At 37.6% G+C, this 26,686-nt stretch overlaps 1 protein-coding gene across 3 annotated transcripts in view; it reads left to right on the forward strand.

Annotated features, from left to right (window-relative positions):
• NFYC (nuclear transcription factor Y subunit gamma) overlaps nucleotides 1-26,686 on the forward strand; it is a 58,156-nt gene that overhangs the window by 12,855 nt on the left and 18,615 nt on the right. For 2 of the 3 annotated variants that reach the window (XM_073317809.1, XM_073317810.1), the window contains exons 2-5: nucleotides 15,907-16,019; nucleotides 20,952-21,023; nucleotides 23,484-23,597; nucleotides 26,318-26,413. In XM_073317809.1, coding sequence (XP_073173910.1) covers nucleotides 15,915-16,019; nucleotides 20,952-21,023; nucleotides 23,484-23,597; nucleotides 26,318-26,413 — 387 coding nt within the window. In that variant the 5' untranslated portion in view covers nucleotides 15,907-15,914. The remainder of the gene's footprint in view (nucleotides 1-15,906; nucleotides 16,020-20,951; nucleotides 21,024-23,483; nucleotides 23,598-26,317; nucleotides 26,414-26,686) is intronic. The other variant, XM_073317811.1, reaches the window with a different exon arrangement.

The following is a 26,686-nucleotide window of genomic DNA, read 5'->3' on the forward strand; positions in this document are numbered from 1 at the left end:
TATATTTGTGTGCCAAAACTCATCATCTTCAGTCCTTGAAATCAGATTAAACTATTTAATATATTTTTAGACATGTGACAAGTACACTTAATTTGTATCTCGCTGATGCCAAATAACAGCCCTGAAATTCCATCAGCATATTCTGAACAAATCTGAATAAGACACATCATGTCTCTGAGGAGTGAAAACTTGTCCCGTTAATTTCAGCAGTGCTTTTTAAAGTTAAATTTAAAACTAGACTACATCAGCCTTCCACAGTTCTACTCCTTGGGACAAGTAACTTTTTTTTTGGGTGGGGGGGGCGGAAATAGGTGAGTTAAATTATCATTCACTTATTCTCCATGCCGTTATCCTGAATAACCGCAAGGGAGTAACTTTTTGTTGTGCCTGGGCTGGCAAAGTCATGGTTTCCGAAGCTGTGTTGCTACACACAACGGTTTAAATTTATACAACCACAGTGTGTGTGTGTGTGTATAGAGAACATATTTCATACTAGGTTCCCTGAGTGAATGAGATTAAAGCCAGGAGACAAGTTGCACCCTTTGGGATATTGTTCTAATGTATACAAAGTAGTATTTTACCCTGTGAAATAGACCTTGTTCAAAAAGTGTTCAGATTATTAAAGAGGCCTTTTATATCTTTACTCAGCATTTGATATAGAAATTTATATATGCAAGGTATATCTTAAGAACACGTGTCTTTTTATCTATCTGAAGGCCCTCTGAATTGGTTTTTATCCTGTGTGGGGAAAAATCTTGCCAACACCGAAACCACACCTGGCAAGGATTGAGTGCAAAGGGAAAACACAAAAAAATCTTAGTAAATGTTTAACTTTTAAAGTACCAAATCTTAGCTGTGACCTTGTGCTCTCTGGTTCAAAGGAAGAAAGGAAACTAAAATAACTGACACTAACAGCAATTCAGATTAGTTTTGCTTACTTTTTAAATAATCACCTTTTTAAAACGTTGAGCATTTTACAATCACTATGACACTTGAGTCAGGTGCTGCACTAAGAAAAGGTCAGTTCTTGAGTCTCTTGCATTTAGTGTTGTGCCTTTCAATGCACTTAAGGTGTCTGGTGGTTCTATCACGGAATAAAGCCTATGGTGTGTTTGTCTAATTTGTAAATAAAACTGAGAACCATCCCTAGGATTAAAATTAGAGAAATAATTTTGCATAACAAATAATATATGCAGTCATTTTGTGTACAAAGTCACATGGATATCACAGTGGAGTTGTTTAACATGAGTTCTGTGATATTATGTAATAGAAGTACTTTGCCCGTAGTGCATTTCCAATGGGGAGCTCAAAATGCTCTATTAAAGATAAGTATTATCCCAGTTTTACAGATGGGGAAACTGAGGCATAGCAATTCTGACTTGTACAGGGTCATACAGTAAGTCATTGCCTGAGCTGGCAATAGAGTCCTGGCCCCTACTGTTAACAGCTAGGTGATTCTGCCTTAAGTGTATTAATTCACATGCAAAATTTAACACATGTTGGATATCTGGATGTTTATGCATACATCTCTTAGCATAATGTAACTTTGATTATGTGTATGGTCTATATGACAAATACATGCTTGCCAGAGTGTTTAAAGAATAGTTGCTTCCTTTTGCAGGTTACTACAACAAATGTGGTGTCTTGGTCCCTGATCTTGCAAAGACATAAGCACATGCCTAACTTTAAACATCAGTAGTTCCATTAAATTCAGTGGGATTACTGACACGTTAAAGTTAATCATATGCATAAATATTTTCAGGATCAGGGCATTCATCCCACGGGTTGCACTTCAGGAGGAGTGGCATGGCCAAATTAAGTTCTGCTTCACATGTGCACTATTGCTCACTTCACTGTAGTTTAATGGGTTACACATGGCACTGCAAGCTAGTAATTCCTCACTTCTGTTCATGGCTGTGCAACTCACTATGACCTTGGACAAGTCTTGTGCCTCAATTCACCAAAATGGAAATAGGTAAAATACATCACAGGGGTGCTGCGGGAACTAATGTTTGCATAGTGTTTTGAAGCTAAAAAGAAACATATAGTGCTAGGTATTTATTATCCAAGCAACTTAAGCATATAAAGCTTTTTTTTTATTAAGGGGGGGGGGGTTTAAAATGAAAGTGAGGAATTATAGAAGTTTCTTGATCTAAAGGTATTAGAAGGAAACGTATTTTTAAATATGTTGGTTTGTGTGAAGCAGTTAAATATTTGCAGGTGCTCATTTTTATTTGAAAAAGCTTAAGGGCCATACTGTCTCCTTTAATATGTACATTAAGCCCTCATTGAAGTCAGTGGGAAATGTTCACGTTTACCTGAGGGAATGTTCGTCTCTTTGCAGTACTGTTGTGTGGAGATAGGTTCAACATTTATTCTGTAAATTAAATTACTCTAGCCATTTATAGAAAGATGTGCCTAAATCTCTTGATTCTGGTTTATATTCTAGCCCTAATTTATGCATAACTTATTTCCTGTGCATCAAGATAAGAATTACTGTGCTTTACCGATCACTGCATTGATGCTGCTGCTGCGTATGCTAGAATAATTGTGTTTAGCACTTACTAGCACTTTTTGTCTTTACAGTGCTTTACAGCACTCCTGGAATTTCCATTTTATGGAGAAACTGATGCAAATAGTTTGTAACTTGTCTGTGCACCTAGAAGGAGGTCATATCAGCTGTGATTAGAACTTGTGGATCCCTGATTCCCAATCCAGTGCTGAGAGCATAAAACCATGCTTTTATGGCAGATGGTTTGGTGGCATACAGTATGATGCAAATAATGCAGAATTGCTGCAACCATATTCAAAATTTAATATGTAAATTTTCAGTCCAGTACACACTTTTTTGGATGTGATTCTGATTAATATTTATAGAAATAATGTGCTTAAATCCTGGGCAACGTAGATAGGTTTATTTCAGACAGTCTTCAGTATTGTGAAATGCTTTAGAAATTGCTACTTTTCACAATTTGAAATGACAGTTTGTGACATGCACAACACAACGGGGTCTCAATCCCGATTGGATCTTTAGGTGCTACCATAATATAAATAATTATAATAAGCATTTATATAAAACATTCTGTTTTATTTTGGTGTGAAGATGTAGAGGAACAGGAATCCCATTTTAGGGTCACGTCACTGAATCATGGTCAAGCAAGTTGGGGTCTCTAGGAACTATTATGCAAATAACCTTTAAGAAAAAGTGGTTAGAAAGGAAATTTACAAATCCCTAGGGGTCTGACAACCCACCTTCCTAATGAGGCCTTTGTAAACACTGTAGCTTAATTGCATCCTTTCCAAGGACATATCAAGATTTCTGGTGGATATTTAAAAGCTGGTAGATTAATTAATACCCTGCAGCCTGATATGAACTTTAAGGTTTGCTGACCAAATTTTTTTTGATTGATTGTATAGAAAAGCATGCTATTCCACTTTCCCAGAAGATTTCTTCACCTTTGGATGAATTGGTCATATTGTGAAAAGCTAGTTGTAACAGGATTCTGTACAGGAATTTGGGGTGTATCTGAGCCACCTTAACCTCCTGTGCCAGAAGCTTGTATGAAAAGCAGTAATTGAGTCACTCTCTGAAGTTGGATCAGGAGTGTCTGGTTAGCTCCAGTCAAGGAGTAAAAACATAGTTGCAGTGCATCTCAGAGCCAATTGGAAAGAGATAAATAGAGGTCCTGTGGGAAAACCCTAAGGACAGTTGTGCTTGAAGAGAAATATTAGGTTGAGGTTTAATTCTGTTGTTGTTTGAGTTGTCAATAAAGTCAGACCCCTGGAAAGTGGTAAGCATGGGCTTTTGTGGTATGGGTATGTGTACTGTGCTCATAGTAGAGTGAGGGTTCTACTTGCTTACACGAGTATATTTATATTGCTACATGTTTAAATCACAGACACTTTGGTCCTCTTTCTTGACTTCCTGTGCATCAAGATATTAGAAGCATTTAAAACACAATTGGAAAATGCTTTTAAAAGTAGACTAAGGATCTTTTCCTGCTCACTGGCTCAGACAGATGGACCAGATGTGATTGAACAGAGCCTGAAGAGACCAAACTCTGCTTATTCAGGGAATTCTTTCTTACAATATAGGAAATCTAGATAAAATAAGTAGTAGGTTTTCCTCATATGATCACTTATTTGTTATCAGCTATGTAAATATTTACCCTCATTTATTGATTTCTGTTAAAGCGCCGCCTTGCTGGAAAACAGGGTGTTGATGTATAGAGTTAGTGTTTATTATAAAAGGTCCAAAGAGACTAGATATCCACTAATGTTGACAACTATGGGAGGGGGTCAAGACTGGTGTGTGTTTGTTGTAGTTTCCTGTTTATAACTTTTCATTGCTTTAGTTGAAATTAGATTCTTCTTGGTTCCAAAATTAATAAATGGTTCTGCAGTGCCACAAAAATAGTTTTAAATAATATGTAAACATTAAATATATGTTTTCCCCCACTTGTTTATAAAAATATTTTTTCTGTATCAGACCTTTTTTGTTTCCACTTGTGGATATATCAAAAGTGGAAACAAACCTCTATACCAATTCAAATAACTTTTATATAACTATGACTGTATATATTGGGCCCTAGTTCTTTACAAATTGGATACCCAAGCTGCACATTCACTATTCTTTTTATGGACTGCTCTGAAACACTGAGCCCCTAAGACTCTTTCAGGTAATACCTCCCCATCTTCATGTGCTGTCTTTTGCCTGACCATCTTTCCATTTCAGGAGAGCTGGATGCAGGTCTCTTGTTCTTATCAGTGCCATCTCTTAGTCTCAGAGTAGCAGCCGTGTTAATCTGTATTCACAAAAAGAAAAGGAGTACTTGTGGCACCTTACAGACTAACGGCATGTGCGACTAGAGAGGCTGAGCACACTACTACTACAGCACTCAAGGTTCGACAGCACAGTATTAAAAACGCCAGTGGCTTCCTGGAGCCCTTGTCTACCCTAATGGTCCCTCTGTTGCTGCTTTTGGATCTGCATCAGTGTTAGCAATAGTGAAAACTTTCCCTAAAAATCTAGGGTTAGGCAAGGCCGGGCAGTTACTAACGTGTTCCAAATCCAAGCTAGGACCAACTAAGTGGGAAGTGGAGAAAGGGATGGAACAGATAGTCTCTACCATAGTTAGTTTGAAAGCAAATCTGTCCACATTGTAGCACTAACCTTGCAATCTACACCCTTGTTTAAAAACTATTGTCAGCATAGTTCTGTAATGCTATCCAGAACCTTGTTTACCAAATATTTTACAACATGGTGCTCCAGCTTGGACAGGGCCTGACTCTGTTTGGGTGGTAAAGAGAACAGTCTCTCACCATGAAAGCCAGTTTAAAAATCTGAGCTTTTTTTTTTTTTTCAAGCACATAGGATTCATTTTCTTTCTGTGACTGTAGTTGTAGTATCTTTATGCTGCCAGCTTGCTGCAGCTATATTATTTGGCCTCTGTCCTAGAGATTATTTGGAATGGTAAATGAAATACATTTGATGCTTTAACGGTATTTCTTGATATCAGCTGCCAGGCTGAAAGTTTATATGTCCTCTTGAATAGGCCTTGAAGCAGAGAAATGTACAGCAGGTTCAGGCACTGTCTCTTTTGGGAAGCAGTTATCAGACCATTGGTATGGTTTTTCAGCAGACGATTTCAAAGGAAGATTACAGTCAGCTCTTGGGACTGGAGCAGGACAATGCACATGTAGAAGAACAAGTGCTATTGATCAGTGGCCCAGAAACTAGCTTTCAGTACAGCTAAGACATTCTTATTGTTGCTGAGACTGTAAAATGTCACCTCATGCAGTTCATTTTCAAGCTCACAGTTTATATTCTGAAGTCAATGGGTTGAATGTGGCTTGTTAAAGGTAGGGCATTTGGCCTTTGCCATTAAAATGTAATTGCTGCAGTATCTGGCTACAGATAATGTGCTGTTCATATGTAGAAAGCAATTGTCATGCTCAGACAAATTTAAAGAAACGTGCTTTACTAAAACCTTATTAAAATACACGAACACTTTTGTGAGAATTTCTTGCTTGCTAGATTGTCATGCTCAAGTGCTTGTGACATCATAATTTATTACTGTGGAGAGCAGATTCTTTGATACATGAGTGTGGGCTCTGCATCTCTGATATCAGAATCTCCCTTGAATTTTGGAGACTGCAGCAATCTATTTTGAAGTTTGTCGTCTGAGGACTTTTAGTCTGAAGCATTTTAAAAATATATCATAAAGATGATTATGAATTTTGACAAAAGAAATATTGCTCGCTTTCTGACGCTGCAAATATATTTCTGATTCTGTTGGCTTCCAGTTTTTTGTGTTGTGTGGTAGGCGAGGTGCTCTTTATTCTTCCTTTTTAGGTACTATTCTTCAATAACATGAAATATGGGCTCTACATTGTTTTTTCTTTTCTGCAACTGAGCTTCCTGATAGACCTTTTGTGAGTAGTGGATTTTGTAACACCAACAGCCTGCTGAGGCAAAATGATCTTTCTTGTTGGAGCACTAGCCATTTTTAGCTCAGGCATGGTTTTCCTGTTCCTTTTGTACTTGGAAATGATATACTAGAATGTGACAGAATAACAAAATGCAGATATAAAAATGGTCTTGTACTCCTGAAGCTGCTTTCATTGAAATCATGAAATATATATGTGTACTAGAATATTTATTTATGGCATTTCATTAATGCTTCACAACATAAAGGCAAAAATACAGTAGCACAATTCAAAATGCAAAAACAGTGCATTCAGTGAGTAAAACTCATCAGATACATTAGATGACAAAGGAAATCTTTTATGGAGACACTGAACATTAATGTAAATAGAAAAAAAGTGAGAAAGTAAGAATGGAAAAATTCAAAGCCTGGCTTAGTAGCATATTAAACATGAGACTACAAGCCAAGATCTCCTGATGGCCAATCCTGGCTCTGCCATTAATTCACTTTATAGCCTTGGGCAAGGTGCCTAATCTCTCTTTCATATTTTCCTATATGTGAAATGGAAAAATCTTATTGTATTGGAGTATGATGAGGATTAACTGGTGAGTTTTGAATCTTGATTTGAAGATTTATAGTGCTGTATAAATGCTAAATACTCATACTGCCTGCTAGGAGGTTAGATAAAGTATGAGATGTTCCAGGACCTATAAGCAAGCACCCAGATCCTGCAGATAGGGGGGCACAGGACTTTCTGGTTTATATAACTTTCTCAGCAGAAATGAGGCCAAGGATTCCCAGGTTGAGTTTGAAATGGTGAGATTATTGTCTCCATGTACGATTTTAGAAGTTCATAAGCATGGCTATACTGGATCAGACCAATCCTGTCTTCTGACAGTGGCCAAGGCCAGGTGCTTCAGAGGGAATGAACAGAACAGGCAGTCATTGAGTGATCTGTCCCCTATCGTCCACTCCCAGCTTCTGGCAAACAGAGGCTAGGGTCATTCAGAGTATCGTACTGCCTCCCTGACTAAAAGCTAATAGACATTGATGGACCTATCGTCCATCAATTTATCTAATCCTTTGTTGAACCTCATGATAGTGTGTTTGCCTTCAGAGCATCCCTTGGAAAATGAGTTCCACAGGTTGGCTGGGCATTGTGTGAAGAAGCACTTCCTTTTTTCTTTTCTTTTTTTTTTTAAACTGTTGCCTATTAATTTCATTGGTGGCCCCTAGTTTGTTTATGAGAAAGGAGTAAATAACATTCCTTTATTCACTTTCTCTACACCAATCAAGATGTTATAGACCTCTATCTTATCTCCTCTTTGTCATCTCTTTTCCAAACTCAAAAGTCCCAGTCTTCATAGTCTCTCCTCATGCGGAAGCTGTTCCATCCATCCCCCTAATCATTTTTGTTGCCTTTCTCTGTACCTTTTCCAATTCTTCTATCTTTTTCTGAGATGAGTGACCTGGTCTATACACAGCATTCACAAAATGTGGGCTTACCATGGATTTATATAGGGGCACTATAATATTTTCTGTCTCATTATCTATCCCTCTCCTAATGGTTCCTAACATTGTTTGCTTTTTTTTTGGTGGGGGGGAGACTGCCACTGCACATTGAGCGGATGTTTTCAGAGATCTATCCATAATGACGCCAAGGTATTTGTTGAGTGGTAACAGCTAATTTAAAGCCCATCATTTTGTATGTATCATTGGAATTATGTTTTCCAATATGTATTACTTTGCATTTATCAACATTGAATTTATCTGCCATTCTGTTGCTCAGTCACCCAGGTTTGTGAGATCCCTCTGTAACGCTTCGCAGTCTGCTTTGCACTTAACTATCTTGAATAATTTTGTATTGTCTGCAAATTTTGCCAACTCACAATTTACCCCTTTTTCTAGATCATATATGAATATGTTGAACAGCAGTAGTCCCAGTACAGACCCCTGGGGGACACTGCTTTTTACCTCTCTCCATTCTGAAAACTGACCATTTATTCCTACTCGTTGTTTCCTATCTTTTAACCAGTGACTGGTCCATGAGAGGACCTTCCCTCTTAGTCCTGGACTGCTTACTTTACTTAAGAGCCTTTGGTGAGGGACCTTGTCAAGGCTTTCTGAAATTCCAAGTACACTATATCCACTGGAGCACCCTTGTCCACATGTTTGTTGGCCCCCTCAAAGAATTCTAAGAGATTGATGTGGTATGATTTCCCTTTACAAAAGTCATGTTGACTCTTCCCCACCAAATTGTGTTCATATCTGTGTGTCTGATAACTCTGTTCTTTACTATAGTTTCAATCATTTTGCCTGGTACTGAAGTTAGGCTTACTGGCCTGTAATTACTGGGATTGCCTCTGGAGCCTTTTTTAAGATGGGTGTCACATCCGCTATCCTCCAGTCATCTGGTACAAGAGCTCATTTGAATGATTGGTTACATACCACAGTTTTGTACAATCATGAAGCTTCCATAAAGAGCGAAAGCAGAACCATAAACAGCTACTTAAGCATACAAAAACTCCAGTGACTATTCAGTAGATTGTTTTACTCTAGCACTACATTTTGTCTTCCTCTTGAGTAGAAGAGCTACTGTATATCACATATTTTTCACATACGGCTTTAAAATACAAAATGGAAAAAAACATTTCACACAGGAATGGGATGCAATCTAGAGATCTGTAGATAAAGCTGTTAGCCTGGGGGCAAGCAATTTTGTTTAATTTCCTCTAGTCTTCTGAAATTTGATCGTCCCAGTCTGAGTTTATCCCTCTTCAGAAATGTGGGATGGGATAATACATTTCTAGTTTCATGTAGTATAGCATCATAAAAATCATATCATCCACCATAAACTCTAGTGATTTATTTTAATTATGCTGTGTTCTTTATTTCTCTTGATGCTGTTGATGCTAGTCAGCAGAGGCGTGTGGTTCGTGTTGACACTGCTTTTGAATTTAAGGGTCTCTTTCACACTGAGAGCTTCTAATTAAATTACAGTCCTCTTCTGCTGCAAGACTATAACCTTTTCCCTGTGGAAGTGTATGTCCCTTTTACTATTTTGGGTCATTTTATATTGGTTTTATTTCATATTTATATTGGTTTTATTTCATATTTTATTTCATATTTTATATTGGTTTTATTTCAACCAGCTGCCAGAAAGATCAAGTTCTATTCCAGGCTCTGATATTGGCTTGCTGTGCATCTTGGGTTGAAGTACTTAAGTCAAAATCTTTAAAAGTAGCTTGTGATTTGGGTGCCTAACTCTTGGGTGCTCAACTGCAGATATCTTTGGCCTGATTTTTTTTTTTTTTTTTTTTACCCCTCTTCCAGTAGTGCTAAATTTCGGTACCGAAAATTGGAGAACGTTTTGGAAAATGGCCTTAGCTACTCAATGTTTTTTTTTTTCCCCTTTATAAAATTGGGGGGGTGGGGGGAAAGAAGCATTGAGTAGCTAAGGTCATTTTCCAAAATAACCCCAATTTTTTAAATTGGAGAATAAGTAGAACTTCTGTGCCTCATAGGGTTGATTGTAAGATTTAATAATGTTTGTAAATGTTGTTTCTTGTGGTAACCTGCCGATACAGAGGTTGTTTTTGGCTTTGTAATTCTCAGCATTGATTCTGCTGGCTACATTAAAGAGCAGCATTGTTGGGACTTCTTTGTGCACTCATGTCCGGTGCTAAAAGGATAGTGACAAGATAATGCAGAGACGAGCTTAATGTAGGGAATATGAAGATCCCAAGGGTTCACAATACATCCCAGAGAGAGGAGTTTTCAGGAGAAGAGAGACCAAATGTAATGAAGTCTTAGGCCTTCTCAGCACAATAAATTTGTATCAGTTAAAACTAAATTGCTCTAGAAACTGATGTAGTTAAATCAGTGCAACTGTCTTCTTGTGTGGGCATTTTAATTTTGGTTTATTTACTTTATATTAATTTAGTTTAAATCAAATCTGACATAAGGAATTTGTAAATTGAAATCAGTGTGTGCAATCCTGTTCTTGTGTGGACAAAATTAACTAAATCAGTTTCTGTATAGCAGTTTAGCTAAATCAATATATTTTTCTTGATCCTTTCTCTGACATAGGCAGATGTAGTATCCTTTGAAGTAGAACCATCTCTCTCCAACACTTACAAGCCTGATTTGTAAACTATTTCTTTAAACCTATGTGTTCTGCAGATCGTACAAAACGCATCTGTTTGATCAAATGTTGTGTACTTTGAGAAATGACAGTTTTCTTCCCACTGACCCTTTTTTATCTCTTCCCCCCCCCCTTTGGTCTAATTAAACTGAAGGAAAACGGTTAGATCACGAAAGCTCATGCTCAAATAAATTGGTTAGTCTCTAAGGTGCCACAAGTACTCCTTTTCTTTTTGGTTAGATCGGTGTAATCCTCCTTGCTTGCTTCTTCTTTTTCCTTTTGCAGCCTGACTTTCTAACTCAAATGTGATTTTTATTTTTTTTTCTTATGCCAATGACCTCTTGCATTAATGTTTCAAGATGGTCTAACCTGCCTAGGAGACAGATATCCAAGTTTGTTTTAAATAGTTTCTATCAGCATAGCATTCCTTCACGGGCACATCAGTCATTGGTGCATTGTGTTTCTGGCAGTATGTTTTTTTACTGGGGATAATTATTAATAGCTCTGTAGTAACCTCAAACTGCCGTCTCTTTACAGTTTCCTAATAATTATCTCAAGCAGTTATTTAAAGTAGCAATTATCTTTGAGTCAACCACTAGGCTGTTGATTCTGCATTCTGAAATATTGGTCTTGTATTTATTTACTTTGAAGATACGATTTTAACTTGTTAAGGGTTTTTTTAAAATTCTAGGCATCTTAGAGACTAACAAATTTATTTGAGCATAAGCTTTCGTGAGCTACAGCTCACTTCATCGGATGTGGATTTTCCACTGAATGCATCCGATGAAGTGAGCTGTAGCTCACAAAAGCGTATGCTCAAATAAATTTTAGTCTCTAAGGTGCCACAAGTACTCCTTTTCTTTTTGTGAATACAGATTAACACGGCTGCTACTCTGAAACCTTCAAAATTCTAAATCACTAGATTAAACTGGTTTTGAGCTCTTTCAAGATCTTGTGCTAATTTGTACAATAGGTATATATGGAATACAAGGGAAAACTTGCTTTAGCAGATACAGACAATAGAGAATAAAGCTTTTCATTCGTGTAACTTTAGCACTCCCTTGTCCTTCCTGTCTAACATAGTAATTTATTCACCAATTCATTGTCATTTTGAACAGTCTAATTGGAGTGGATTCTCAATTAAAAACAAACTGCACTACCTTTCATTATTGATATGAGCAATGATATACAGTTTGATACAGTCATGTTCAGTGCTTATTACATCAAAAGCTGTCATTTCTATTTCGAGAGGAAAAGATTCAAGAACCTCAACTTTTCTTCATGTGGTACAGATTTCACGTTCGGAAATAATGAGTCATAAAAGCAAGTCCATACAGTAGAACCTCAGTGTGAATACCTCGGGAATTGTGGTTGTTTGTAACTCTGCACAAAACATTATGGTGGTTCTTTCAAAAGTTTACAACTGAAGATTGACTTAAGTCAGCTTTGAACCTTTACTATGCAGATGAAAAATGCTGATTTTTAGCCATCTTCATTTAAATGAAACAAACACAGAAACCGCTTGCTTACTTTGTCAGATCTTTTTTTAAACTTTCCCTTTATTTTTTTAGTAGTTTACGTTTAACACAGTATTATATAGTATTTGTGGGGGGTTTTTGTTGCTGCTGATGTCTGATTGCATAATTCCAGTTCCAAATGAGGTGTGTGGTTGACTAGTCAGCTCCTAACTCTGGTGTTCATAACTCTGAGGTTCTAATGCATTTCATATGGCAGTAGTAATTTTAAAAGGATACTTCCAAAATACTAATCTATTCTTTATCTTTTTTGCAAATGCCACCTTGAATAAAACTGAAGGAGAGGGTGTTAAAAATGTATATGTGTTACTTATCTTGGGTGTATTACTTATTTTGCCCTTTGCTTACTTTCAGAATTTTGCTGAGATTGGACAGTCTAATTATAGCAGAAAGTGAAATTGACAATCACTTTAATTTTTTATTCTCGTGCACAAAAACAATGCTGCAGTGTTTAATTAAACTATTTTCATTAATGACAAATCATGAAAACATTTCTGGTTTGATTTTAGTGTTTTTGACAACGTTTTACTATTTTGTTTTTTTTCCCATATTTTGGTTATAGTCTACTGCATAGTATTTCTGTAAGCCTTACTCAGCATTAGATAAAACAATTTAGTAAGATCCATGTAGGTTTTAGAAATATTTTCCTAGTGGCTGGTGGTTGGCTTTTTTCTTGGTTTGTTTCATTTTGCTTTTCTGTTTCTTGCTGTTTGTAATTCATTGTGGTATGAAATAGATTTGAATGCAAATCATCTATGAACTATAATCTTGAATAACTGTTGATTTTGCCTTTTGAGTGAATTGCATCATGAGTTGGGGGAAAGTTCCTGTCCTGTCTTAGTGTTGTTGATATGTGAGTTCAGTTACATAAGAGCATATTGCCATCACAGAGCAGATTTCAAGGATTAGCTTGTGCATTCCTAAATCTATATTTCTGTTCTTCATGTGACAAAGCAGAGGTGCACAAATTCAGAATTCAGTTACAAGACTTAAAGTATTTTATCTACCTTTATTTTCCTTTAAATATTTGAAGATTTTTCATTCATAGGCGGTTTAATTATGAAAATTGGCTGCAGTTAGAATTACTGAATAACCCGCTGGTCATTTGTTTCCAGAGAAATTTTGTAATTGCCTTTGCTTTGATTTTTACCATTATTGCAACAGTTTGGATACTAGCCAAATATTTGTAGGTTAATCTCATTTTTGTAGGTTTTTATATCCTGTCAAACTACCCCAACAAATTAAAAAAATTAAATGTAACCATTCACAGCACTTCTTTCAATATGTCCTGAATTTAAGAGTGTACAGTTTAGTTTGTACTAAACTAGCCATGAATGTCCTACTGTAGGCTTATCTAACAATATTCTTTTATGAAGAGTAATTATTGTACTTGGCACGACGGGTCTAAAGCCCACCAGTAATCTCCCCCAGACAGCATTCTAAACCACATCACATAAAACTTTAAAATTACTTTGCTACAGTCCTCCTTCACCTTGAAGAGGCAGGAATAAACCATTATATGCATTAGATCAGAAGTGAATGGGAATTGTACCTAATATGCCAGCTCAAAATTTTTTGCCCCATGCCTTTTCCCATTATATCACCAGACACAAATATCACTAAGTATGTTAAGATTTGTCTTCTGAAAAACAGAACATGGTTTCTCTCTCCACAACCCGCTGAACTTTTAGAAGTGGCTTTTTTTTAAACGGAAACATCAGAGCAGCTTTGGATGACCCAAGAGAAAATTTACCATAACATTTAATTTCTTTGTTCATTTGGGAAGTGAGTAGTGACTCTTTTGGCATTCCCTGAAACACTTTTTATTCCTGGGGAATAACAAGTTCTGTCCTACAGTGTTCTACATTTCTGTAATTCATACATGCCCTCAGAATTGGAATGATTCTAGTGTGCAAACACAGCACATCTTAAGCATTCTTTTTCTAGAGTGTTAAAGATTGTTAGATTGTCATAAGTTCTAGAGGAATCACACTTCCCCCTTAGTGCCTTTTTTTCCCTCCTGTAAAGCTATTTCTTTGCAATTAAAGTGCTTTCTAAGAGCATATTTGGGCTTGTCCAGCATTAGCTGCTTCTGGCTTAAATGTTATAACATTTTTTTAGCCACACATTTTTCAGTCTTGCAGTTTCTTCAGGGAGTTACTTGCATATGAAGGGTACAGGATTGGCTCAGTGTTTGTGGCAAGTAAACCCAAGTTCGATATTTTTAAAAAAAAATAAATTTTTTTTAACTTAATATAGCTAACTGCCTGTCAGTCCTATTCTTCTCCATGGTGGTTGTAATTCAGTTGCTGTATATTTTGTATATTGGTTAATCACAATTGCAAGTGTTAGCATACATCTTAAGTTTGGTCTCTTATCAAGGTACAGGTTATAAGGTGTCCATGAAATAAATTCTGTATAGTTCTAAAGTCTAACAGAATTTGCTTCCCAAACTTCAGTTCTAGAGTTCTAAATGACAAGCATAGTTTTAATAAAATATGAAAAAGGGTAAGTAGACACCTTCAGCTTAAAAAAATCTCACTTCTTGCTGAAAATGCTTTAATTACTTTTGTAATGAAAACATAACATAAAAAGGGCTATACTGGGTCAGACCAATGGTCCCTCAAGTCCAGTATCTTGTCTTCTGACAGTGGCCAATGCCAGGTGCTTCAGAGGGAATGGACAGAACAGTCAATCATTGACTGATACATCCACTCCCAGCTTCTGGCAGTCAGAGGCTAGGAACACCCAGAGCATGGGGTGGCATTCCTGACCATTTTGGCTAATAGTCATTGATGGACCTGTTGTCCATCAGTTTATCTAATTCTTCTTTAAACCCCGTTATGGTTTCGACCTTCACAATATCCCCCTAGTAACAAGTTCTACAGGTTGACTGTGCACTGTGTGAAGAAAATTACTTTAAATTGAATTAGATTAGAGAGAATATTCAGTTTATTTTGTGAATTTAACAGCATCTTGTGTATAGCCAGTTAGTTGCTCTTGGTGTTTGTATCTTTCACACAGCACCTGATGGGAGAAATGTGTTTTTAAAAATAATAAGCAAATGGGATTATAAAACCACAGAAATTGTCAGGTTTCAAATAGGTGCAGAACTGTAAAGTCATTTTAAAAATACATTTAACTTTAAGTTGACTGTGTTTCTTTTAAAATAGCATTAAATTAGATGGAAATTCTGTGTGAAGTTGACAGTCCAGCCTTAACGCTTCCTCTTGCAAGTAGCTACTTCAGAGATGGTGTGTAATCACAACATTTGTGATTTACAGGGTGTGGGCTAGTGCAGAGTAGTAGCTGCAATTCCTTTGATTTTGTTGAATTAAGTCGATTCTAATTTTTAAAAACCAGTACTAGTGTAGATAACTCATAGTGGATGGAAGCCAAAATAGAGATGACCTCCTGTTTGCTCACCCCGTTCTTCATTGGTGCTTACTCTAGTAAGTTTGCAGTCCTTTCAGATCTGATAAGATATTGGTGGTCTTTTAATTCTTCAGTGAACATCATAATAGTCCTTTTGGACTAGACATCCAATAGAACTATAGTGTGTGCATTCCAATAATAAAAGGGAGTGAGTAATTTCTTGACAACCTTCAGATCTTTGAAACTATGTTGGAGTCTTTTTTGGAGAGAACAGGTAGTTTCACACACTGTTGTGTGAACTTGATAGTCTTGTCTTGTTTGGAGAGTTTTGCAAAGTGATTCAGGAAAAATTCTAGGACTTCTTGAATCTAGTGTCTCCTCCATCTCTACTAATGTTTATTTTTCCCCCCTTTTCCTCCCCCAGTTATCACCATGTCCACAGATGGTGGCTTTGGTGCCGCTGGCAGTAGTGATGCTCAGCAAAGCCTACAGTCTTTCTGGCCTCGGGTCATGGAGGAGATTCGAAATCTAACAGTGGTAAGAGAGTGTCTTTTGATAATGTGATAAAAACCTTAAGAAAATGTCTAGTACAACAGGAGTTACCTGCTACTTCAGTGTCTTATAGCAAAATATTTTCAAAAACCAACTACGTTTGGCTAAATTCTTCTTCAGATCTGTACAGATAACTCCCTGTGGAGTCAACAGTGGAAATTGTGCATAAGTATCTCAAGGCAGAACTTGGCCCCATGCTTGCTTCTTTCAGTGATGAACCTTCCTAGCCCAGCTGTGGGGTTAGAAAATGATCATTATGTAGCTGAACTGTATTTTGATTTCTATAAATGTACATTTTTATCAAAATTTGGGATGTAGCTCAGCAATAATGAAATCAAATGTACATATTTCATAGTCTATGGAGACGCAAGAGAGAATGGAATCAAAGACTGTTTAATATAAAGAGTTGTAACTTAATTTCCTAGAAAGTTTCAACGGTATTCAGAACCTTTGGGGGGGGGGGGGGAGAAGCAGTTTTGAAATAAATGAAGATGACTGTGGATTCTATCAGGATATTGGCTGCCTTTGATTAACTGAGGTCAAGTGATTAGGAATGTGTGTTCAGGAATGTACTTACTACTGTTTGAATTCCATAATGTAAAATGGTGATAATGCTTCTAAATTTGTATACACTTTTGCTCCATAGTTGCCACATTCTAGCAAACAATATATAACATTGTTAAGATGTTTCCCAGAATTAAGGAAAATCTGTTGATGGAAGGCTGATTTTTATTTTCTGTTTCCAGAAAGGAGCTTACATTTTGTCATATCATTTTATTTGAAACTTGCTTGCTGACTTGGTACATTCAAAAATTCAGATTTTATGTCTTTTAAGTTTCACTAGTAGCAACACTTATAGCTTTAGTGCCAGGCCTAAAAATAATTTTCTGTTGCAAAGTACATCTGGGGGGATCAGGGCTAGGTGTTTCCCCAATACTTACTCAGTGGAAATTCACTAGCTTCTTCCTTCACCTGATTAAACCACTTTGAAACAGACTGGTAGTAGGGCTTCTGCCTTTCCCCTACCATTTTTCCTGTACGGTTGTAAAATCCACTGAGGAAGAAGTACATTTGTGCAACATTATTGGTTAGAATTTAAATGCACAAATTTCTGGATATTTAGTTATGGCTTCTACAGTAATTACTTGTTTCAGAATATTCAAGGTTATCTAGACCAATTTAGTTTAATCTATGATATTTCTACGCACTTCACTTTGATATCTAAGCATCAATATCAAGGTGATAGCCAGTTTAGGGCTCAGTATACCCAAACTCTTGCTTGTGCATAGCTAGACCAGTGCATCTTGGTGTGTTATCTTCTATTTTTCAAATAAAATATCTTCATTATTTTCTGTCCTACATTATTATATAAGCCTATTCCTATTTAAGTTAGCAGGTATTATAGATGTGATTCGGAGGGTGGAATTTTGATAAACTTCCTTTCAAAAGTATTATACCCCCTTTAAGAACTAATTTGGAAAGTGTGAAGTTTTAAAAAATAACCTGAACACACAGTGCACAGTATTTAACTAACAAACACACACAAACCCTACACTTTTCACATGTTTAAATAACTCAGAGCTCAACAAAATTTTGTCAGATATATTTTTAAAAATTTCACCTATAGGCTGAGAATGAGCAATAAAGATTTCACTGTCCAAATTTTTTCCACTTAAAAGATAAGCCTCTGAGAATAAGGGCATATAACAAAAATGTCTTTTCAAGAGCAACTAACATCTCTACTATGACATTAAAGTAGTCTTTCCTAAATGCAGACTTTTCTGGTTTTAATTTAAATTAGCTGAAAACAAAAGGGCTCAATTTGAAGATGGTCCATTTGAAATGAAGAACCCTATTCTGATACAGTAGTCTAAAGATAAGCTTCCCCTTTCAGCATGTTATACAGCCTCAGCTCAAGAAACAGATGTAGCAATCTGTATGCAGAGACCAGAATTAATTACTTTGATCCCTTAGTGCACTGAGCTCTTATGTGCAAGAGCTATAGTTTGTCTTCATCTGCATGTGGTAAGGGTTTATTCTACAGCTCACCTAGTATGGGCAATTTAATTTCTAACACTGCTGTCTTGTGAATCTGTTTATTGCATTGCAAGTTAGAAAAATGTTGAATACTGAGTTGTAAGCTTCTGCCTGAATTAAAATTTTAATAAGGTCTGGACGGGAATAACAATTATAAAACAGTCCTATCCAGCCACCTTGCACATAATCAGGCACTGAAATTATTATGTCTCGTAAAGTCAATACACTGAGTGCTGCAGCATATGTGGACCGGGGCAATTTTGAGAATTCATTTACATGTATTGTGTGGGGGGGGGGGTCAAAGCAGTCACCTGTGTTACAAACTGTTCTGGTTGACTGCTCTTTGAGACCATCTTTATTTCCGTTCTTGGGTTTTTGTGGTGTACACACTTTAGCTAGAATTCTGGGAAAAGGGGAACCATTTAAGAATTTTTTTTTCCCCATAAAACACAGAGAAAGGCAACCTAATCTTGGAGAAACTGTAGAAAATAGTACTAATGGTACGTTAGTTCCAGAATTAGTTAGAAGAGGCGTGGTGAAAATGTTGATGCTTAATTTGGAAAAAGAAAAGCTGAAGAATTGATCCCCTAAATCTTGCTTAGCTGGGTAGTAGCCAGACAACATGCAGTGCTTCTCTTAAACCAAAATAAATACGCAATATATGCAATGTCTAATAGCCATAGTACTTATTTATAGGAATAAAATAGATTTCCCCCCTAAAAATAACCACAAATGTAAGATATTGTTCAACTGTGGCAGAAACTAGAGAAGAATTGTATCACTGTGAGATTTTCTGGATAGGAGTCTCAGATCTGCAGAGAAGTCATAACTAGCTCAAAGATTCTAGATAATAAGGCTGGAAGGGACCACTGTGACTATCTAGTTTGACCTCCCGCATAACATAGGACTTTCCTAAATTAATTCCTGTTTGAACTAGAGCATACCTTTTTAGAAAAACATCCAGTCTTGATTTAAATTGCCAGGGATGAAAAAGTTGGTCCAGCAGTTAATTACCCTTGCTGTTAAAATTTTTTTTAACCTTATTTCCAGTCCGAATTTGTCTGGCTTCAACTTCCAGCCATTGGATCTTGTGAGTTATACCTTTGTCTGCTAGACTGAAGAGCCCATTGTCAAATTTTTGTTCCCCATGTAGGTATTTGTAAAAAGTGATCAAGTCACCTCGGAACCGTCTCTTTGTTAGGCTAAATAGATTGAGCTCCTTGACAGGTTTCAGAGTAACAGCCGTGTTAGTCTGTATTCGCAAAAAGAAAAGGAGTACTTGTGGCACCTTAGAGACTAACCAATTTATTAGAGCATAAGCTTTCGTGAGCTACAGCTCACTTCCTCAGCTCCTTGAGTCTTTCATTCTCCTAAGACATGTTTCCTGGCCCTTTGAACTCTTTTTTTCCAATTTATCTACATTCTTCTTCAATTGTGGATACCAGAACTAGATACAATTTTCAGGTAGCAGTCGCATAGTGCCAAATACAGAGGTGATACAACTTCTCTGCTCCTACTCAATATTTCCCTATTTATAAATGCAAAATGTGCATTAACCCCTTTGGCCACAGCTTTGAACTGGGAACTCACGTTCAACTGATTATCCAAAGCTTTCAAGTCTTTTAGAATCAGTGCTTCACAGGATAAGAGTCCCCCATCTTGTGAGTATGGCCTATGTTCATTGTTTCTATATGTGCAACTTTACATTTGGCCCTATTAAAATGCATTTTGTTTGCTGGTGCCAAGCTTATCGAGTAACCTGAATTGCTGTGTATCAATGACCTGTCCTCTTCATTATTTACCACTTTCCCAATTTTTGTGTCATCTGCCAACTTTATTGATAATGGCTTTGTTTTCTTCTGAGTTCTTGATAAAAATGTTAAATAGCATAGGGCCAAGAAGTGATCCCTGTGGGACCTCTTTGATGATTTTTTGTTGATATTTAGATTGAGATCTGACACATAAGCAGTTTTTAACCATTTAATGTGTGCCGTGTTCATTTTATATTTTATGGCATGTGGTACCAAGTCAATTAGTAGTTTTGCCAACCCCAAGAGTTCAAAAATTGAGTCAAAACTCAGTCATGAAATTTGCATAAAAACCACGTTTTTAAAGAACAAATCATGTTTTTAGTTGTCTTCAAGTTTTTTTTTAAATGGCCCCTCCCAATAATGCTGAATGTGTGCTAAAAATTCAACTTTAAATGCACATCAAATGTGTGTGCACAGAAATGCAGGCCCTGGTTTCCTTTGCACTTGATCCCCACTTCTTCTCTCCTTTACACAAACTGCCCAGAGCCCTCCCTTCTCTCTTGCTTACCACTGGCAGGTTTGTGCAGTCCTCCCTCTCCTCTTCTCCCCTCCTCCCCCAAAAGGCTTTTACATCCTCCTAGTTCCTAGTCATCTGGCAAACTCCAGCAGCTGCCCCCCAGTTGCCAGCCTGCAGGTGAGAGGTCTTCCCCTGGCCTCTTGCCTCCATGAGCTTTCCTTTTCCTGCGCAGTCTGTTGTGGGGGGGAGAATGAGCAGGATCCATGAGGTTGAGCTTGGAGTGCAGCCTGCTGTGTCTGCTCCAGGGCCCACCTCCTGTAGTGCAGGCAGCAGCTATGCTGTCTATTGTACAGCATCCTTCGGCAGATGAAGGAGGAAACTATATAATATGTAACACTTAGAATGGCAAAGAAAAGTGGATAAGAGGGTAAACGTCAGGTGTTTGTAGTTACCTGACCTTGGAGAATAAAAACTGTTGCCTCTTAAAGGAAACAGATGCAGTTTAAAGCAGAAAGGGCCAATTTTGAATTCTTCTGAACATCACTTATTTCTTTCTTTTGTTTTGAATTAAGTTGAACAGTTTATGAAGTCTCCTTTTTTTGCTCTCTGCAGAAAGACTTCAGAGTGCAGGAACTTCCACTGGCTCGTATTAAGAAGATTATGAAACTGGATGAAGATGTGAAGGTAAATTCATATTTGGTCTTCTACATTGTGAAACAAAACATACGGTTATGAACACTGTTGATGAGCACGAGAGCTGTCATTTCTCTGGGTCACAGTGTATGTAAGAAAAACAACCTTATTGTTCTTGAAATCTGAAGAAGAATTAAAATACCTCATCAGCTATCAGAACAATTTCACAGTTGATGATATGAAAGCCCCCTAGAAACTGGAGTGATTGTTTCTTTTTGAGGAGTGCTCTATAAAGATGAATATGTGTATGTCAAATGAAGTAGGCCAAGTCAGGTGCCTCGTAAAGCCTTCTCTATCTAGGTACTTATATGGCCCCTGTTACAGTAGTATCTGAGTGCTTCACAAAAATTAATGAGTTAACGCTGTGAGGAATGGAAGTAATATCTCCATTTTACATATAGGGAACTGAGGCACAGAGAGTTGGCATGCTAAAGGTCAGACAGGAAGACTGTAGGAAAGCCAGGAGTTGAATCGGGCTCTTGAGTCCCAGATCAGTTCCTTGCCCACAATGTCATCCATCCTCCTAATACATTAAGTTCTGGAGATTATTTATTGACCTATAGAGAAGAGGTACTCAGGATGCCTTATGGAGATTAGTTGACTGCACCTTTGTGGCGGCTGCAGCTGTTAGCAGCTTGATAGATTTCACAGTATTTTTCAGATACATTGTTGGATAACTTCTTTCATTATTTAACTGGCTTGTATAGCAGGGCACATAATTTGTACATTTTGCATTTAAAAACAAATTTCCCGACGTCTTGAATAAAGCATTTGCAAATGACTTTGTCTTTTCCCAATTCTAGTAATGACTAGCTTCGGTCTCTCAGTTTTCATATTCATATCTCCTCCTTATTTCTGTGGCTTTTGCATTCACAGCACTACAAAAGCATTTAATATAAACATAGTAACATTTTAAAAAAACAACAACCCTATAAAGGTATTTCAAATATTAGTACAAAACATCATATTTTACATTTTATCACGGAAGTGCGACCTTTGATATTTCATACATTTTTAGATCTGAACCCTTGAAACAAGCAAACTAAGAAATCAGTATTTATTTGTCATGTGATGGAGGCAAGTTATCCATATGGGGATAAGGGTGTGCATAGGTCTAAGGGGAAATCTGGCACATCTACTCATGTAACACGAAAAACAAAAAAAAAACTACTATAAATATCAGGGATTTTTTTGTTACTTATCCAGTGATCTTTTTGCCTTAAATTAGAAGATTTTACGGGATACCAATTTCCAAGAGAGTTCATGGAGCCAATGACTTCCATCCTTTTCCTTGTGAATACCACCCTTAGGTTGGGAGACTTTAACATTTAAATAAGCTCAGAGAAAAAGGTGTGTTCTTTGGCTCCCTTTGTTAATGTAGACTTTTTTAAAAAACTTTTGAACCAAATTGAATCCAAGCCTCTTGAGTCTCAGTTCAGTGCCTTGACTAAATTAGTGCCAAATTCTCTGTAATGAAAGGAAAAGGGAGATGGAAAGTAAATAATATTGTTTCCGGGTGGCCATTGTTTAACAGGAAGGAAATTATCCAAGGAAATAAGCCTAAAAGAAAGGTAGCTAAAGGGAAATGGTTCTAATAGAAAGGGAATTAGAGCCAGATTCTGCTAAGAAAATGAATTTTAGTTAGACTTGTTTTTTTTTATTTAATCTTTACAATCCGTTTTTACTCTGCCTGCATTTCTTATCATAGTATGTAAGTCACTTTGTAAATGAGTATTGATAACTTCTGACTGCAAGGACCAGATTTTTAAATGAGGCCTCAACCTGGCCTCTGAATTTGTACCCTCATTGCACCAACAAAATTTGCACATATAAAAATGATTCATGTGCAAGCATACTAGGTGACTGACTACCCAGCTTCACACACACTGGTGCCATATGCTCCTGCAAGTTAGGAGTTTTATGAGCATAAAGTTGAAACAGGTGCTGAAAATTTGGCGCTCAAATGTTAATTGTAACCTAAGTTTCCACAATACATATTATATCCTCTACAGTAAGTTAGCCTGAAAAGTGAAAGAAGAAACTATTAACCTGTGAATTGAAGCCTGTCTGTCATGTGAATTGTTAGTGGAGTTTCACTTCTGTTGTTAAAGAGTAAGATTGACCAAAACTTTGTGTTAGCATAGGGTAAGCCAGTGAGCTATGCAAAATTAAAATCTGATAACCTTCATATTTCAATAAATAAACTTTTCAGGAAAATTGTAACTGACCAGTATTCCTGTTACAGCGCTTGATTGAAAACTGGTAGACCTTTGGACTTCCACATCTTGCAATGAGATGGCCTTCAGATGTAATGTGGAAATCCCCATATCTCCCAAACTACCATTTCATTCATCCCTGGACTTTTTACCTGTTAATACGATACCAAGCTTCTATGGTATAACCAAGTGTAGTACATTGATGAGTGAATGAAATGCACATTTTTCATTACAGATGATTAGTGCTGAAGCTCCTGTGCTGTTTGCCAAGGCTGCTCAAATATTCATAACAGAATTGACGCTACGGGCATGGATACACACTGAAGATAATAAGCGGAGGACTCTGCAGGTAATGGAGAGCTATTTCCATGAAACCTTGAACTGCCATGTCTGTGTTTTCTGACCCCTTTTACTTTCTAAATATGAACCTTATGCAGCCTTAAAACTCCCTCTCAGAAGGGAGTGAGATGGGGTCCCTGACCAGAGACAGGTGATCGCTGGAGACTGGATACCTGACTACGTGGAGTGTACCACGGAGGAGGGCATAGAGGTGCAATACCCTGCAGCTGTAACAGTGCCCCTTTAAAATATACTATATCTGTGGAGCAGAGATGAAAATGTGTTTTTTCCCTTACTTTCTTCATAGCTACTGTTGACACGTAGATGCCAAAGCCTTGGTCTACCCTGGGGGGTGGGGGAGTCAATGTAAGGTACGCAACTTCAGCTACGAGAATAGCGTAGCTGAAGTTGACGTACATAGATTGACTTACTGCGGCATCTTCATGGTGGTGAGTCGACTGCCGCTGCTCCCCGGTCGACTCCGCTTGCGCCCCTCACAGCGCTGGAGTTCCGGAGTCAATGGGAGAGGGCTTGGGGATCAATTTATCGTGTCTAGACTAGATGCGATAAATTGACCCCTGATACATCGATTGCTACTCGCTACCAGTGGGTAGTGTAGGCCTACCCAAGGTGATACATGTCCTGGAATACCTCAGATAAGCTGAAGTGTGAGGATTGATAGCCCTTCTAATTTTTTATCCTAGGTAACATCAGAAAGGGCAGATATCTCAATCATGTGCTCATGTGTATGCTTTATAAGTCTAGCCTCAGTGAATTTCTCTTAATACCAAATAAGACCCTTCCTTTTCCTATAATTCCTGGAATCAGACCCAGGATTTTTTAAAGACATTTTACGGCTTTGGTCATCATACAGTCATCTATTGTTGAAGCAGTTTTTAATGACAAATTACCTTGTTTGTTAGAAATTCAGCTACTTTGTTCTTGAGTGTCTTCAGAACTTGGATAAATGCTATCCAGTAATGGTGACTTACACAATTTCACTCTTATAGTTCTTTTTTTTTTTTTTTTTTAAATACCTCAATCTGACACTATACCTGAAAAAGTAACTCCATGGTATGTATATCTGCATCACCCCCTGAGTCCATAAGTAGTTTGGGGCGGGATTTTAGTATCCCTGGTCTCCAATGCCAGCCTCTCATCTTGGTAGGCTGGCTGACTCTCTTTTGTGGGCTTTGCTTCTTCTAATATACTTTGCAATCTTCCAGTTGTTATCTTTTAACTCTTTGCTCTTCACGCTTCCTCTTGGTCCTCTTAATTGCCATCTTATATGTTAACTTTGATCTTGTAACATCACTTGGGATACCATTTTTCTCAAATATGCTCCTAACAACTCCTAGTTAACTCCATTTTCCCCCCACAACTCCTTGGTGATGCTCACTTTGTGACCCTAAAATGTTCTTAAACGGTCTCCCTGGTAGTACACTGTAATATCACTTTTCCTTCAGGTTGTTTCTGACTCTTCTAAAGAAAAGTCCCCTTGTTAAAGTTCAGTGTCATGGCACTACCTCTTGTAATTATCCCTTTGAGAGGATATTGAACGTATTATGTTAAGTTCACTGGGAATTAGTGGCTCCATGCACTTATTTCCTGAGCCAGTTCCTGTGTAACTGTGACTAAATCAAGAGCAGCCTTTTCTCTTATGTGCTTTAGAGCCAGCTGTTCTAAGACACAATTATTTATGGTATCATAGATTGTAAGGCCAGAAGGGAATCATTGTGATCTTTTCATCTGACCTCCTATATAACATAGACCAGCGTTTCTCAAACTGGGGTCCTTGAGGGTACTTCAGGGGGTCTGCGAGTCATGTCCGGAGCTGCTGGCCCCCCTGATCAACTGCTCCCCCTCCCTCCCAGTGCCTCCTGCACACCTTGGAACAGCTGTTCAGCGGTGTGCAGGGGATGCTGGAAGGGATGGGGAGGAGCGGAGACACAATGCGCTCGGGGGATGGGGTGGAAAGAGGCAGGGAAGAGGAGAGGCAGGAAGAGGTGAGGCAGGGCCTTGGGGAAGGGGTGGAGTGGGAGATGGAAAGTGTTTTTCTTCAAATGGAAATAAATATCAGTAGGCTTGGGGGGGTCCAAGAAAAATTTTAAATAAAAATGGGGATCTTCAGGTTGCTAAAGTTTGAGAACTGCTGTCATAAACCATAGAACTTACACTCTAGGAATTATTTTGGTGGATCTTTTAGAAAACATCCAATCTTAATTTACTCTTGATTTTAAAATGTTCAAAAATGTTTTTTTATGTTTTTTCCCCTAAAAACTTAACCCAGTGATGCCTGGTGTACTCTTAAAAAGCTAGGTTGACCCACCTGTGTCACTTGGGGTGTGAAAAATCCACACCATGGAGAGATGTAGTGAAGCTGACCTAACTCCTGGAAAAATTCTTCAGTTGACCTAGCTACTGCCTCTCGGGGGTGGATTACCTAGGTCAATGGGAGAGCTCCTCTCTGAGATGGAAGGGGATAATTTTGCCATTACAGATCTTCTTATTGCTTGTGGTGGCTCAAGGTTTCCATGAGTCTCTCATTCTGCTTGCCTGCCCTCTGCTTCCGAATCAATAGTACTAGTTATGTGAGTGGGACCATTTGGGGCTTCAAGGATGAGAATTCAGTTCCATATGACGGGCATTCCCAACTTTTATTTTACTCAGCAACCAAACAGATGATTCTGAAACTGACGGATTATTTCCATTGTTTTGGAATTGTTACAGAGGAATGATATTGCCATGGCAATTACAAAGTTTGATCAATTTGACTTTCTCATCGATATTGTTCCAAGAGATGAACTTAAACCTCCGAAACGTCAGGTGAGTTGGGGAAACAGCTACTACTATTCTTTACGTGCAAGTTTGATTTTTCCACTATTTACATACTTCTGATATTAAATAGTAATGTAAAGTGAGGTTCAAACATAAGGCAAGTACAGTTTATTGTATGTTTGTGTTCAATATTTAATGTTTCAATCTCTTAGACATTTAGTTTTTTCTGTATTATCAATGTGATCATTGCTGTTGCCAGTGCCTCAGAGATGTAATTGGGTACATTTTAGAAATCTAAAATCTAATGTGTACAGAACACTC

This window comes from Lepidochelys kempii, chromosome 19 (assembly GCF_965140265.1).
Source record: "Lepidochelys kempii isolate rLepKem1 chromosome 19, rLepKem1.hap2, whole genome shotgun sequence".
Lineage (NCBI taxonomy): Eukaryota > Metazoa > Chordata > Testudines > Cheloniidae > Lepidochelys > Lepidochelys kempii.